General features: G+C 37.7%; 1 protein-coding gene across 6 annotated transcripts in view; it reads left to right on the forward strand.

Annotated features, from left to right (window-relative positions):
* The window catches only part of NSD1 (nuclear receptor binding SET domain protein 1), a 153,331-nt gene that overhangs the window by 103,984 nt on the left and 32,324 nt on the right, over nt 1-17,023 (forward strand). For 5 of the 6 annotated variants that reach the window (XM_016203267.2, XM_087816440.1, XM_016203270.2 and 2 more), the window contains 2 exons: nt 7,770-7,970; nt 9,753-9,932. In XM_016203267.2, the coding sequence (XP_016058753.2) occupies nt 7,770-7,970; nt 9,753-9,932 (381 nt within the window). The remainder of the gene's footprint in view (nt 1-7,769; nt 7,971-9,752; nt 9,933-17,023) is intronic. The other variant, XM_016203271.2, reaches the window with a different exon arrangement.

Consider the following 17,023-nt stretch of genomic DNA (forward strand, 5'->3'; position numbering starts at 1 on the left):
GAGTTTTAAGTTTTTCATTTATAGGAGACACTGTTTTGCTCTAATACTGGGCTAGTTGCTACAGACATAGAGATAGGTGCTGTACCATCTTTGCCCTCAGAAGAGCTTCTAAATTAATAATGAATGTACAGTATAGCATAATATAGTGCAAAAGTGTTGTAATGGAGATACATTTAAGTGCTGTGTGAACAAAGATGAGCCACTGCCATAGAGGAAGATACCTGAGTTTGGCTTTAAGAGATAAATAGAATTTGATGTAGCAATGGGAAGGACAGAAGGTCTAGTAATGAAAGTAGAGAATATTTGGGGAATGGGAAGTGTAGGTTAGTGCCTTTAGAGTTTAAGATATTTTAGGGAAGAGGCATTGGTTAGTGATAAGGAATACTGCTAGGTTACTGGTGATGATTTATATTTCTTGATGTGAGTGGTAATTACATAAGTATATTCACTTCATAATTATTCGTAAATAATACACTTAGGTTGTATGTACTTTATAAGTAAAACTGTTTACCAAAAAAAAAAAGAAGAAAAGAATGTGATATTTTGGGAGAGTTATACTCCACAGATTAGGTCAGAAACTAGGAATAGTCAGATGAGACCAGACTGTAAAGCACTTTACAATTTGTGCCGAGGAGATTTTTTTTTTTTTCAGTATTATATGTGGATGGTATAGCATTTAGTGAAATAAAGGTGGAGTCTTATGCTCATAAGTCATTAAAACTGTAAGTATGGATAATACTGCCCAAAGAGGCAGCATCTGTAGAGTGAGAAGAAGGCCAATGACAGTGCCTGGGGATATCCCCTTAAAAGGAGGGTGTGGAGGATCTAGTCAAAGGATGTCTGTGAAGCCATCGGAGTAGGATGTCATAGGGAGGGGCAGATGTAGCAAAGAAACAAGATGAAGATCAAGAAAAGAAACAAGATCAAGGAGGTTGTAGAGTGAATAGAAGCTGTCGTATTTGACAGTGAGAAATGGTTGACTTTTTGCCAGAAGATGCACATTAAATCAGGAGGAGAGTGATGCATAGTAGTAGACACTCTTTCTTACAGAAGTTTGATTTCAGTGGAAAAGAGGGCAGTAGCTGAAGGAAGGATATTATAGGGTCAAGAGGAAGAACATCTTGAGTGTTTGTAGGATGAAGGTAAGGAACTGTGTAGGGAAATAAATATCTTTACCAGGAGAGTGAATAATTGGTAGAGTATAGTCACAGACAGGAGAAGATAGGAGATGAAAAGGTAAAATGAGAATGTACCATAGAATTGTGAGACAGGAGAAGCAAGCTGAAGCAGTTTTCTCGGTGAGGATGATGGGCAAAGGTGTTTCTAACTGGAAGGTAAGAGTATAGGTTTAAAGTAGGCCCTGTGGGAAACAGAATTAACTGGTGTCTGTAAATAGGTGACCATGTTAGATTGAATTATTTCATCATTCTGCTGCTACCTTTAACATTGTGGGGGGAAAAGCTGGAGGACAAGATAGTTGTGGAGTTACTTTGTCAAATCTTACAGAGCTTCTTGCCTTTTGTGCCAGTGATTCAATTTTGCTAGTCTTTATTATGATGTGATATTATCTGAACAGGTTATCTAAGGCGAAGCTATGTTTTAAAAAATCAACTTTATTGAAGTATAATTTACCTACTATAAATGCAGCCCCATTTTAATGTATATCTTGATAAAATTGATACACCCATGTAAACCATAATCACAGGGAAGATTAGAACATTGTCATCACTCTAGAAAGGTCCCAGTCAACCCTTACACACCCCACCCACCCTCACCTCCAACCCCCTTCCCCAATTCAGGTAAACATTGATCTGCTTTCACATTAGATTTATTCTGTTTTAGTATTTCATATAACTGGAATAAAAGTATATGTGTTTTTTGTGTGTCTTACTCATCTATGTTGATGTGTATATCAGTAATTCATTCTCTTTCTTAAAACAGCCTTATTAAGGTATATTTGTACAAGAAACTTCACAAAGTGTACAATTTGATAAGTTTTGATGTGTGTGTGTTTACATACACCTGTGAAACTTCCACTCAGCCTAGTTATTTTGAGATTCAACAACATTGTTGCAGTTATTGAGAGTTCATTCCTGTTTATTGTTGGAGTAGTATTTCATTGTATGGATGTACCACAGTTTGTTTATCTATTCATCTATATCAATAGATGTACATTTGGGTTGTTCTCAGGTTGGGCTATTATATATAAATAAAGCAGTTGTGAACATTGAGTTCTTTGTATGGACATGTCTTTTTCGCTTGTGTAAATACCTAAGAGTAGATGGCTGCATCTAGGTTGGTATATGTTTAATTTTTAAAGAAACATCCAAATTGTTTTCCAAAATGTTTGTGCTATTTTCATTCCTGTCAGTAATGTATGAGAGTTTCTGTTCTTCCACATCTTCAACACTTGGTATTGTTGGTATTTTTAATTTTAGCCATTCTTATAGATGTGTGGTGGTATCTCATAGTGGTTTTAAAGTGCATCTTCTTGAAGGTGAATGATATTGCTCATCTTAATGTGCTTATTTGCCATCCTCTTTGATGAAGTGTCTTTTTAAGTCTTAAATTTTTAAATTTTTTTTTTTAAATTCAGGTCACTTATTTTCTTACCTGTTGAGTTTTAAGAGTTTGTTATATATATTCTGGATACAAGTCCCATATCAGATCCAAGTCCCTTTTTAGATTAGTCTCCCAATCTGTGGCTTGTTTTATTTCCTTTCTTTTTTTCTTTTTTAAAAAAAATTTTTAAAATTGATATTTAGAGAGGGAAGGGAGGGAGAGAGAGAAACATTGTTGTGAAAGTGAAACATGGATTGGCTCCTGCACTCCCCCTACTGGGAATCAAGCCCCACAACCCGTGTATGTGCCTTGACCAGGAACTCTACAAGCTACCCCATCAACTGAGCCGCACCGGCCAGGGCTTGTTTCATTTTCTCTTCTTTCTTTCTTTTTTTTTTTTTAATCCTCACCCAAGGGTATTTTTTCCATTGCTTTTCAGAGAGAGTAGAAGAGGAAGAGAGAGAGAGAAAGAAACATCCATGTGAGAGAGACATCAATTGGTTGCCTCCCACATACACCCCAGCCAGGGCTAGAGATTGAGCCTGCAACTGAGGTATGTGCCCTTGGCTGGAATTGAACCCAGGACCTTCAGTTTGCGGGTCAACGTTCTAACCCCTGAGTCAAACCAGCTAGGGCTGGTTCCTTTTCTAATGGAGTCCTTTGAAGAACAGAAGTATTTAATTTTGATAAAGTCCAGTTTATCAGTTTGTTCTTTTTGTGACTTTACTTTGGTGTCATATCTAAGACATACTGCTTAACCCAGTGGTCACAATGATTTTCTTTTGATCCCAGCCTGGCATGGCTCAGCGGCTGAGCATTGACCTAGGATCCAGGAGATCGCTGTTTGATTCCCTCTCAGGGCACATGCCCGGGTTGCTGGCTCAATTCCCAGTCAGGGGTGTGCAGGAGGCAGCTGTTCAGTGATGACTCTCTCATCATTGATGTTTCTATCTCTCTCTCTCTCTCTCTCCCTCTCCCTTCCTCTCTCAATAAAGATATATTTTTTAAAAAAAAGATTTTCTTTTGAAAACTTCATAATTTTAGGTTTTACGTTTAGGTCTATAATCTAATTTGAATTAATTTTTTATATGATGTGAGGCAAAGAGAGGTTATTATATTTTTAAAACATTTTTATTGATTTAAGAGAGAGGTAGAAACATCAATTATGAGTCATTGATTGGCTGCCTCCTGCACACCCCCTACTGGGGATTGAGCCAAAAGTCCCGGCATGTGCCCTGACCAGGAATTGGACCACGATCTCTTGGATCATAGGTAGATGCTCAACCGCTGAGCCATGCTGGCCAGGCAAGAGGTTATTATTTTTGAGGGTAGGAAATTTTACCCTAGTTTTAATAAAGGAGAATAAAGGAGTCATTTCCTATTGCTATGGCTCACCCTGTTTTCCTGCAGTAGGGTGACCACACCATCATTTATTAATATTGGCTGCCAGTTATTCAGCATCAGGCAATAGTTTTCTTCTTTCCAAATATATTTTTAATTTTTTCCTAAAATCATTATTAATTGGGTTGATCTCACTATTTATAGATGAGAGGTAGGTTATTTCAATGAGCTGCTATTTCCATTAAGTGCCAGAGACAAGATTGATGTTCAGTTTCTCAAGCCTGGGTTCTTTCCCTTACATTGTATTGTTTCTCAGACAGAGATTGCTTGTGTTTTCTTTTTTTATTTTTATTACAGAAATCCTTAGACATATACAAAAGTAGAGAGAACGGTTGTAAAGAATTCCCCATGTATTTATCACTTAGCTTCAGTAGTTATCAACTTTATTTCTGGGTTATTTTTCAAAAGCTTTAACAGTTAACTTCTAAAAAATACATATATCCATTGTGTGGCAAAATTATATAGTAACTCTTATGTGTCATCTACTACCCAGCCCCATTTTTCAAATTTTCCCACTTGTCTCAAAGATGTCTTTTTATGGTATTTTCAATCAAGATCCAAATAAGACCCCTATATTGTATTTTTTATATGTCTCTTAATTGACAAGATTACTGTCCCTCTCCTTGTTATTTTTCCTTCATCATCATGAGTTTTATTTTTATTTAATTAAATTTATTGAGGTAACAGTGGTTAATATGAACATATAGGTTTCAGGTGTGAGTTTCTATGTTATAAGATCTGTGTATTGCTCTGTGTGCCCACCACCCAAAGTCAAATCATCTTGTCACCATATATTAGGCTCCCTTCACCCCTCCCCTCTCCTTCCCTCTGGCAGCCACCACACTGTTGTCCATGTCTGTGAGTTTCAGTTTTATATCCCACATATGAGTGAAATTATATGGTTCTTAGCTTTTTCTAACTAATTTTGCTACCATAATCTCAAGGTCCATCCACGTTGTCTCAAATGGCTGAGTAGTATGCCATTGTGTATATGTACCACACCTGTATCCAGTCTTCTATCTCGAAGGTCACTTTGGTTGTCTCCATGTCTTGGCCACTGTGAATAATGCTGCATTGAACATAGGGGTGCATATATCTTTGCAAATACATGTTTTCAGTTTTTTCGGGTAGGTACCCAGGAGGGAGATTGCTGGGTAATTTGCTAACTCTATTCTTAGTTTTTTGAGGAACCACCAGACTGTTTTCCATAGTGGCTGTACCAATCTACATTCCCACCAGCACTGAGTGAGGGTTCCCATTTCTCCACAACCTCTCCAACACTTGTTATTACTTGTCTTGTTGAGAATAGCCATTCTAACAGGTGTGAGGTGACAGCTCATTGTAAGTTCTTTTGTTTTGTTTTGTTTGTTAATCCTCACATGGGGATATTTTTTTCCATTGATTTTTAGAGAGAGAATGTGTGGGGGGGGAAGAGAAACATCGATGTGAGAGAATGTGGAAAAGTTAGTAGAATGAATGACCATTGTCTCAAATGAATGACGGTGGAAAAATAGGGTGAGCAAGAAGACATACGAACGGCCAACAGATATATGAAAAGCTATTAGGGAAATGCAAATCCAAACTACAATGAGAGCCCTGGCCAGTGTGGATCTGTGGTTAGAGCATCGGCCCGTGCACCAAAAGGTTCTATTCCCGGTCAAGGGCACGTACCTGCGTTACAGGTTCATCCCCGGCCACAGTCTGGGACCATGCAGGAGGCAACCAATCAATGTGTATAAATTTGATTGATTGCATCCTTGAGCTTGTCCCTTTAACTTGTTTCTCTTTCCTCCATATTTCCTGGAAACTTGTAGTTGGATCTAGAGACTGGGTTAGTTTCAGGTCAGGTTTTTGGGGTTTTTTTCCGCAATGTGATGTGTACTTCCTATTCCTATTTATGTCAGCAAGCGTGTATTGTCAGAGTTTCCTACGTAATAGTGATACTAAGATTGAGTTAGTCATATTGCGAGCCTGCTAAGTCTGTTATAAAGTTCCTTACTGTGATATTGTTATTTATAATAAATACACATTTTGTCTTTGTTTAGTCTCTGGAACAGAGCTCCTGTAACCCTTGGAATTTCCTAAGTGGTGGGAGTGATAAAGATGTCCTTTGTATGTCTTTCGTTATGTTAATGAGGTGACTTTGCACCCATCTTAGGATGGGGGCTGGTTGCCTATAGAACCAACCTTGCCCTGGCTGTTGTGGCTCAGCTGGTTGGAAATCCAACCTTGGGTGCATTGGAAGACTTCACTTCCCAGTCAGGGCACATGCCCCATATGCAGGTTCCATCCTCTGTAGGGGGCGTGCAAGAGGCAGCCGATCCCTGTTGCACTCTCATATCTATTTTTCCATCTCTCTCTCCCTCTCCCTTCCTCTCTTTACAAAAAAATCAATAAACATTTTTTTTAAAAAAGAGCCCAACCTTGTGACTAGAGGGTTGGCATTTTCAGTCCCACCTTCCTGACCTAAGGGAGGGGATATGGACTGGAGGAAACAGTCTCCAATCATGCCTATGTAATGAATCCTCTGTCAAAACCCAAAAGGAACAAAAATAAATTTAAAACAAAGAAACAGAAACCCCAAAAGGATGGGGTTCAGAGAGCTTCTGGGTTGGTGAACATGTGGAGATTCTTGGAGAGTGGCGTGTTTGGAGAGGACATGGAAGCTCTGAGCCCTTTCCCCGTACCTTGCACTATGCAACTCTTCCATCTAACTGTTCCGGAGTTACAGTAAACGCTCCAGTTAACAGACTTTGGATTTAATGGACAAAATTTCCAGTCCATATTCATGTATGAGAATTAACACCTGGTGAATTCTAAAATACTTTTAACCAATATTTGCTTATAATTTAAATTAACAGGTTATTTTTTTATTAACTTACTGTTATTTTTAATACATTTTAGGGAATTGGCCATATGTTGAAAAAACACTAGTAATTTCACTGAAATAAATTTTACATATCTACAAGAGTCACCCCTCGTAAACAATGTTTGGGGAATGATTAGCACGTGATCACACCACATCACTCATGGTAATTGGTTCTGTTGTCCAATTGCAGAAAGTCTGTGGCGTGACTTTCTGCAGCAGTTTTAATGCCTGCCTTCTGGCTAATGTTCATAGGAGAGCTAAGCCATGCTCCAGCTATCGTTTCCTGGAAAGCTAAGCTGTGCCCCAGACCTGTGCATTTGTTTACTAGCAGTGACTTGTGAATGCACACATTTACTAGACCTATTCAGTATAAATTTAAAATTACAGTAATACATATAGAAAACTTTTCTGTGAAATTAAACTTTTCATACATACTTAATTTTAATTACACAAATGTGTCTACATAAGTAAAAACGGGTAAACTAACTAATTTGTCAGTTTCTTAACATACGCATTTGGAAAATCTACTTTATTATATACGGATTTTCGACTTTAACGGACACACCCAGTAAGTAACATGTTTTCCCTGAGTCCTATGAGCTTCTCTAGCAAATTAATTGAACCTAAGAGGGGGATCATGGGAACCTCTGATTTATAGTTAGTTGTTCAGAAGTACAGGTGACAACTTGAATTTGGCAATTGGTGTCTGAAGGGGGGCATGGACATGTAGATAGTAGAATTAAGTTGAATTATAGGACAGCCGGTTGGTGTTGCAGAATTGCCTGGTGAAGTGGGAACACACCCTACACCCAGCGCCCCCCACCCCAAGGTGGAATTTGGTGCGGAATTCTGTACTCACTAAATTTTCATCTAATGCTTTAGCATTGGATGAATTCTTGGATTGGTATTAATTTGTTACCTTCTTTCTCTTTCCTAGGAATCCATACCTGTTTTGTATGTAAACAGAGTGGGGAAGATGTTAAAAGGTGCCTTCTGCCCTTGTGTGGAAAGTTTTACCATGAAGAGTGTGTCCAGAAATACCCACCCACTGTCATGCAGAACAAAGGCTTTCGGTGCTCCCTCCACATCTGTATAACCTGCCATGCTGCTAATCCAGCCAATGTTTCTGCATCTAAAGGTATGGGTTTCTCATGTGAACCAATCTAATTATAAAATCTCAGTTTCATTGGCAATGGATGTTTCCAGATGTGATCTGGCATGTCTCTTCATTACCTCTCTAGTTTTTGTCAGAATACCAGTATTTTTATCTGAGAGAGAAGAGAGTAATGGACTAGTTGTCACCACATTGTATTCTATGGAGTCCTAACATTTATGTAATTGTTTTAAATATTTGGATTTTAGATGAGATTTAGTTTGAAAAAATGTTCTATTGCATGTCTTCATCACCGTACCTAATTCCATTAGACCAAAGTGTATTCTTCTCCTGTGGACCCTTTATATCTGCAGTTATCAGATGTAATACCATTTAGACATGCATGTAGGTCAGAATTGAGGTTTTTGTTTTGTGTTGATTTGTTTTTATTTGTTTGTTTGTTTTTTTAAAATGGAAACGCCTATCTCAAGCTTTTTCCACTTCATAGGTGGAAAGCTGAGGTTTCTAAAACTGTAGGTGGATACAGATAACTCAAGTTTTTAAATCTGTCATTACTGGGAAAACAAGAATTTCTTTCTGTTCAATCATAGTGGGAATCTTACCGATTTTTCTAAAAGCCAAATATTGTGTCTGCATTGTTAAATGGTTCTGTGCCTAAAGAACCCCCACTTCACCCACAGGGGTTTGAGCAGGAAAATTTAGCAGTCGTGACTTTTTTTTTTTAAACTTGCTCAGTTTTTTAATTTATAAAATTGGTTACAAGGTGATTATGAGAAACATTTGACAATGTGAAAGTGCTTGGTTCATTGTAAAACCAATCAAGTATTAGCTGCTTTCATAAAATGGATCAGTTACCTAACAGATCCTTTTGGTTGTGACAACCTCAACATCGAGGCCAAGAGTTAAAGTTATCAGCCCTCAGGTTTTGATATATTGGCTTTGACTTTTAGGTTGGCTTTTGTATGCTAGAAATATCTCTGAACTTCTTATATTATTTGCTAAATGGAATATGAATCTCTTCAGAAGGCCTGAGTACAGGTGGGCGTGCAGATAAAGCCACCTGAGAAGGGCTCGCTCACCTTGGTTGCTAAGATAGGGAGCCCATAAGCTTGGCTGGCAAGGAACAGAACTCCCATCTCCCTCCCCCTCCTCTCCAGTCTAATGCATCTCAAAAAATTAATCTTTTAATCAGCCTGGCAATACTTTTGGTAAGTTGATTTCCAGGCCCTGTAGATATCATTAGTCTTAAGTACAGTAATTTAATTGCTTGATCAAAATTGCAGTTTCACCATCAGATACCTTCCTGTTTTCAGTTGTAATTGTAGATTACATTTAGGTGGTTTGGTAATGGTTTTTATTTAGTGAAGTATTTAGAGGATATATTTCATAAGGAAGGGGTGGAGGAATTCATTCAAGAATCATAGCACCAGGCAACAAAAGCAAGCAATAGTCTTCCTGCCAGCTGGCTTTTTATTCTGATATAGTGCACATCTCCACCTCCCACTTAGTTTACAGGTGATTCCAGGTTTCCTAGGAGTCGGGGCAGTGGTTTGAGAAGGGCTTTCCTTGGTGAGGTAGGCTTACTTAGAGTTGTGGGATCTAACTCCTTGTTTTGAAGTCACGTAGCTACCACCTGAGCTTTTCTTAGTGAATTGGGTGTTTAAGAGCACCTGCTCTAGTAGTGCTTCATTCTATCTGTGACATTTTCTCAGTACTAGCAAATAACTTGAATAACTCACAGTTAAAATATTTAATCTCTGTTTTTCTTTTGCTCCTCCCTGGTTTTCCTGCTTCTCATGTTTTTAGGTCGTCTGATGCGCTGTGTCCGCTGCCCTGTGGCATACCATGCCAATGACTTTTGCCTGGCTGCTGGGTCAAAAATCCTTGCATCTAATAGTATTATCTGCCCTAATCACTTTACACCCAGGCGGGGCTGTCGAAATCATGAGCATGTTAATGTTAGCTGGTGTTTTGTATGCTCAGAAGGTAAGACATAACTTCTTGATGTATAAATAGTCTAAAAAGAGATTAATGCAATACATATATATTTAAATCCTCAACCCAGGATGTGTTTACATTGATTTTAGAGAGAGGGGCAGGGTGCAGGAGAGAGAAGCACATTGGTTGCCTCTGGTACTGGGACTCAGACCCACAGCCTTTTGGTGTAGGGGATGATGCTCCAACCAACTGAACCACCTGGCCAGGGCAGATTAATACAGTATTGTATTGTATTGTATTGTATTGTATTGTATTGTATTGTATTGTATTGTATTGTATTGTATTGTATTGTATTGTATTTATTTATTTATTTATTTATTTATTTATTTATTTTAAAAATATATCTTTACTGATATCACAGAGAGGAAGGGAGAGGAAAAGAGAGATAGAAACATCAATGATGAGAGAGTCATTGATCGAGCCCGCAACCGGGGCATGTGCCCTGACCGGGAATCGAACCTCGATCGCCTGGATGCTAGGTCAGCACTCAACCGCTGAGCCACGCCCGGCCAGGCAATACAGTATTTTAATTGCAACAAAAATTTTCTTCACATTGCCATTACAAGAAATATTGGAATTGATGTCCTGAATTAATGATAACATAGCAGAACTTTCAAACTGTTTTGTTTCCCAATAGGGAGAGGTTTTATTTTTATTTTGAATAATGACTTGATTTTTATTAAAATGTTAAAAAATTGAAGCAATAAAAGGCAAGAAAAAGGAAACAGAATCACTCTTGGAAAATGAGGTAATGTGGTCAAATAGTATGAACTTCCAGTTATAAGACCAGTAAGTTTGGGTATATAATGTACAGCATAGTGACTATAGTTAACAGTACTATATTGTATATTTGAAAGTTGCTGAGTAGGTCTTTTTTTTTAATACCCACTGAGGATATATTTTCCATTGCTTTTCAGAGAGAGCGGAAGGAGAAGGAGAGAGAGACATCATTGGTTGCCTCCTGCATGTGCCCCAACCCGGGCCGGGGATCTAGCCTGCAACCGAGGCATGTGCCCTTACTGGAATTGAACTCGAGACCCTTCAGGGCCGACGCTTTAACCACTGAGCTAAACCAGCTAGGGCAATGAGAAGATCTTAAAAGTTCTCACCAACCAGCCTGGCCGGGCGTGGCTCAGCGGTTGCGCGTCGACCTAGGATCCAGGCGATCGGGGTTCGATTCCCGGTCAGGGCACATGCCCGGGGTGTGGGCTGCAGCTGATCAATGACTCTCATCATTGACGTTTCTGTCTGTCTCCCTCTCCTTTCCTCTCTCTGAAATCAATAAAGATATATTAAAAAAAAAAACAACACAAAAAAAAACTCACCAACCAAAAAAAATTACTATGATGGATGTTACCTAGTCTTATTGTAGTAATCATTTCACAATATATACATATATCAGGACATTATGTTGTACACTTTAAACTTACACAATGTTATATGTAAACTATATCAATAAAGCTGGAAAATAAAGATGTAAACTATATCAATGAAGAAAAAAAAGAAAGAACAAACAAACCCCAAATCACCCAAGTCTCACTATAAAAAGAAACCCTAATGCGTAATATTAAAAGTTATATTACTCCCGATATCTGTGTATGACTAGATAGAAACAATTCTAGAAGATGTTATCATGGTATAATTGTTGGGTTTTTGTTTTAAATTTACATGAATTTAAATGGAAGAAACAAAAGGAAAGTGAAGAAATTTATGAATTTCCTTATTATAAAGGATATTAATATGTTACTAAAAGCTCTTATGAAGTGGAAGAAAAATAATTTTATATCTTTACATATATACACACACATATGATACATACATATATATATATATACAATGCACACATATATACATACATATGTATATTCAGTTTAAAAATGTTTCTCTTGTAGAACAGAGTCAGTATTATCCTTACACAATTTCTTTCCTTTCCTGATTTCTGCTAGTTAAGTGGAGGATTTGGTATTCATTGCTGGTCCATTTACTGTGATGCTTGTTGTTCTGAATTTTTCCCTTGGTTGTATGAACTTCTAAGAAGCACCCATAGGTGCTATAATTCTCTTTTTGAGGCTGTTTGGCGTTTGCCTGTGTACTAGAAGCACATGTTGAGTTACTTTACCTCTGTACTAGAAGCACATGTTGGCTTATTATAAATGTTTAGACTACATGCTTTTTTTTTTTTCTTTTTCTTTCTTTAACTCTAGTGTGGACATTGCTCCACTGTCTTCTGGTGTTGAGGGTGGCACCAGTTTTCTTATCCAGTTTTTTTTCATTTCTTTTTAAATCAACTAAATTTTGTTGATTAGTAAGTTTTTAGGAACTATTTCTCTGACTTTATTTTTTGATTATCTACGTATTGATGATTGAATTTTATGAAAACTTGGCTGGTTATGAACATTTTGAGGTACTAATTTAGAAAAGACTGAACATGTGTTGTTTAATGAGCATCACCTTTGAGAAATTTGGGTATACTGAATAGTGCTGCCCTGGCCGGTGTGAGCCAGTGGTTAGAGCGTCTGCCTGCACACCAAAGGGTCTCGGGTTCGATTTCCGGTCAAGGGCACGTACTTAGGTTGCAGGGTTGTTCCCTGACCCTGGAGGCAACCAATCGATGTGCCTCGCTCTATATGCTCCTCCCTTCCTCCCTCCCTCCCTTCCACTCTCTCTGAAAAGCAATGAAAAAAATAGCCTTGCGCCCTAGCTGATTTGGCTCGGTTAGAGTTGTTGGCCCAGGGACTGAAGGGCCCTGGGTTCAATTCTGGCCAAGGGCACGTACCTCAGTTTCAGGCTCCATCCCCAGCCCAGTCGGCACGTGAGCAGGAAGCAGCCAATCGATGTGTCTCTCACATTGATTTTTCTCTCCTTTCTCCCTCTCCGTCTCCTTCTCCCTTTCTCTCTCTGAAAAACAGTGGAAAAGTATCCTCGAGTGAGGATTTTTTAAAAAGGTGCTAAAACCAATAAAGGAGTGGAATTTTTCTTTTGCTCTCAAGATTTATCTGACATGACAATTTAAGGAAAAGCTCCACCTACTGATTAGGGTTTTGCATCAGGATATAGTTGGTGTCCTCAGACGATGGTGTAAATATGTAACAAATAAATTAGAATATTAAGTGCAGCTAATATGGGTAGAAAATGGAACTATATTTTAATATTAAATATTTTAATGCACAAAGAGGACTCTATTAGCTTTGTTATTGTCCTGTATAAAGCTTTTTGAATCATATGTTCTTTTTTGTTGATATAATATCTGCTCCTTTTATTTAGAATAAAGTTAAAGATAGAATTTTGCTATTTAGTAGCATTTAAATATAACATTCTTTAATTCTCCTCTTAGAATGTAAATGTGTGTCTGGGATGCTTAAGTGCAGGCTCCAACTTTTTCATGTTTCTTAAACATGGGAAGATGTAATAGTTTCTGCATTAGACTTAAAAAAATATTTTTTTTTAATCCTCACCTGAGGATATGTTTTTATTGATTTTTAGAGAGAGATGAAGGGTGGGGAGAAACATCGATATGAAAGAGAAACATTGATTGGTTGCCTCCTGAACGAGCCCCAAGCGGGGATCGAACCTTCAACCTATGTGCCCTGACTGAGAATCTAACCCATAACCTTTTGGTGTATGGGATGAGGCTCCAACCGAGCCATCCAGCCCAGGCTAGACTGTTTTTAATTTCAGAGTAGGATGAAATGAATGTCAAATGGTTTCAAAGTAGAAGTGCCCATGTCCTAGCTTATGGAAAGGTTGGATTCTGAAAAACTACTGAGTTCCATAATGGATACTCATGATGATAACTGAGTGCCCAAGAAAACTTAGTAGCTGCAGCAGCAGCTCTCAAAGTGTGATCCATGTATCCCTGGGAAGTGGGGAGGGCCTAGAGACCCTTTCATGAGATTGAACTCTTTTCATAGTAATACCAAGATATTACTTGCCTTTTTTACTTTGTTGACATTTGTACTGATGGTACAAAATTAATAGTGGATAAAACTGGCACCTTAACACAAAGCAAGGTGGTCGCTCTAAAACTGTACAACTGTGTGTTCATTGTATTCTTTGTTACCACACCCTTACAGTAAAACACATGAAAGTTTCAAAGAATGTCCTTGATGAAAAGTAAAATTTATTCATTTTATTAAATCTCAACCTTCATGTGAATATTGCTTTAATATTCTATGTGATAAAATGGGAAAAACATAAAGTAGCTCTGTTTTATACTTATAATCTTAAGTAAAAGCAGTCATGCAATTAGAATGCCAATCTGAACAAGCTGCCTTATTCATGGAACACCATTTTTAGTTGTATTACTAAAAAACTATGGCTCTTCATACTTGCATATTTATTTGTCAGATATTTTCTTGAAAATGGATGAAAGCAAGCCTGCCAATTAAAAGAAAACACTGACAAATTGTTGCCATTGATAAAATTTGAGCTCTTAAGTGAAAATTACAATTTTGGAAAACTACCCTCGTCTTAACAGCTTCTTAGTATTTCCTGATGAAATCATGATGATATTAACAAATGTGACATCTTAATATTATACAATGAAATAGAAGCACTTTGGAAAGATCTGCCTGACTCAGCAAACCAAAAGTTTTCATATGACCGATGCATGGTGTTAAAAAACATGCACATGTAAAAGATTGATTCAAAGTGCAAGACAGACCAATGAATTTTAATGTAATAGTACTAAAAGTTTATTGATACGATTTCAGATTTGGCATTGCAAATAAAGTCTATTCTGTGAAGTTTTAGTGTATGCTACCAAAAAAGGAATATGTATAGTTACTGAGCAAGTTATTGAAGTACTCCTTTTTCCAATTCTTATCTGTGAGAGATCATTTTCTTTTCTTTTTAATAAACTTTTGTTTTAAATTGATTTTTAAAGGGAGAGAGAGAAACATCGATTGGTTGCCTCCTGTGGTCAACACACAACCTAGGTTTGTGTCCTGACTGGGATTTGAACCCAAAACCTTTTCGGTGTGTGGGATGACGCTCCAACCAACCAAGCCATCCAGCCAGAGCAAGAGATCATCATTTTCTCTCCTTTTATTTCTTTTTAAAAATATATATATTTTTATTGATTTTTTAGAGAGAGGAATAGAGAGATAGAATCATCGACAAGAGAGAAACACCATCAATTGGCTGCCTTCTGCACACCCCCTCCTAGGGCCCAAGCCCACAACTTGGGCATGAGCCCTGACCAGGAATCGAACCAGTGACCTCTTGGTTCCTAGGGCAACACTCAACCTCTAAGCCATACCAGCCTGGCAAGAAAGAGATCATTTTCTTCATAGGCATCATTCAAACAACATATTGCAACAAATTTAATTTAAAAGTATTTGTAAAAATGTAAAACCCTGAGCTCACTAATAATAATTTGTTTTGTAAAATACAGGTAATTTTTTTCCTGTTTGTTTTAATATGTCTATTGATTTCAGAAAGAGGAAGGGAGAAGGAGAGAGAAACATCAATGATGAGAGTCATTGATTGGCTGCCTCCTGCACGCCCCCTACTGGGGATGGAGCCCTCAACCCGGGCATGTGCCTGGACCGGGAATTGAACCCTGATCTCCTGGATCATAGGTCAACTGCTGAGCCACGCTGGCCTGGTGGAAAATACAGGTTTTTAAAAAATAAAAATGTTATTTATGTTAACATAATAGGTTTGTTATTAAAATGAATTAATAAATATTAATTTTTTTCCATAATTTTAATTCCTGTTTGGCAGATATCAATATTTTTAACTCACACAAACAAAAGCCTTTGGGAATCTCCCTTATTTTTTGAGTATAAAGTCCTTATGCCAAAAAGCCTGAGAACTTCTGATCCCACTGTCTAAGATTATCTTGCTATTAGATCACTAGGAGAGAATAGTCTTAGGACTTTTTTTTTTTTTTTGCACATGTGTAGGAAAAAACTGAAGGTGGTTATCCAGAGTATTAGGATAATAATATGGTAAATTGCTGAATTGGAAGGAATCCATTACTAGAATTCAGCAATGTTTAAATTTTATTTTTTCTTGCCCTCTTTCACCAAATGGTACTTTTTCATCTTTTGGTTTCTTTTGATGGTTCATAGGTTTTCCCTCTTCTATCTTCCTGTCTTTCTCCTATACATATCCTTTATTGTCAACACGGACCCTCCTGCCTGCCTCCCACCTATCTACCCAAACTAATCCTGTTTATTTCTTTCCGTTTATTCTCCCTCAGCTCATATTCCATTATATCCTTCCTGCAGAACTGATGTGCTTGCCACTAGTTCCTCTCAGCTCTGACCCTTGGCTTTATTTTCACTGGGTATTCTTTTTGTGCAGATGTCTTAGGTTATATCCTTCTTTGAAGGCCTAATTCAGATGCCATATCGTGTGTGAAATATTTCTAATATGTCGTGAATACCATATTAGTAAAAGGAAGGTTTTTCTATTAAGGCTGTGTAGTTGGCAAACTCTGCTATTATATTGTGACTCAGCAGATAACTAAGCATAGGTAGGAATGTTGTAGAAGGTATCACATTATTGGGACAGTTAAACTTATGTGACTTTTTTTTTTAAAATATATCTTTATTGATTTCAGAGAGAGGGAGAGAGAGAGAAAATCAATGATGTCAGTCATTGATTGGCTGCCTCCTGCACGCCCCCCCCCCCCCCCCCACCGGTTACTGAGCCCACAACCCGGGCATGTGCCCTGACTGGGCATCAAACCGTGATCTCCTGGATCATAGGTTGATGCCCAACCGCTGAGCCACACTGCTCAGGCAGCTGTGTCATTCTTAATGTCCCTCGCTAAGATTGTTTGACTCACCCACAAAATGCACAAGTATAAATGAGTTTCAGAGAATGGAGAGGAGGTGAAGTTTACAACTAACTACATTAGTACCTGTGATTTTTATCACCAGTATTTCATTACCATTGGTAGGGCTTGTTATGTATGCATTACAAAGAAACTAGGGTTATTAGAAATAACTAATGTCTTATTTTAACATTTTGATCATTATATTATTCTTTGTGGGTTTTTTGCTTTTATTCATTATATTTTAATATATGTCCTTTTTAGTTTATGTATTACATTTATGCATTTATAA

Source organism: Miniopterus natalensis, chromosome 4, assembly GCF_054644295.1.
Source record: "Miniopterus natalensis isolate mMinNat1 chromosome 4, mMinNat1.hap1, whole genome shotgun sequence".
NCBI lineage: Eukaryota > Metazoa > Chordata > Mammalia > Chiroptera > Miniopteridae > Miniopterus > Miniopterus natalensis.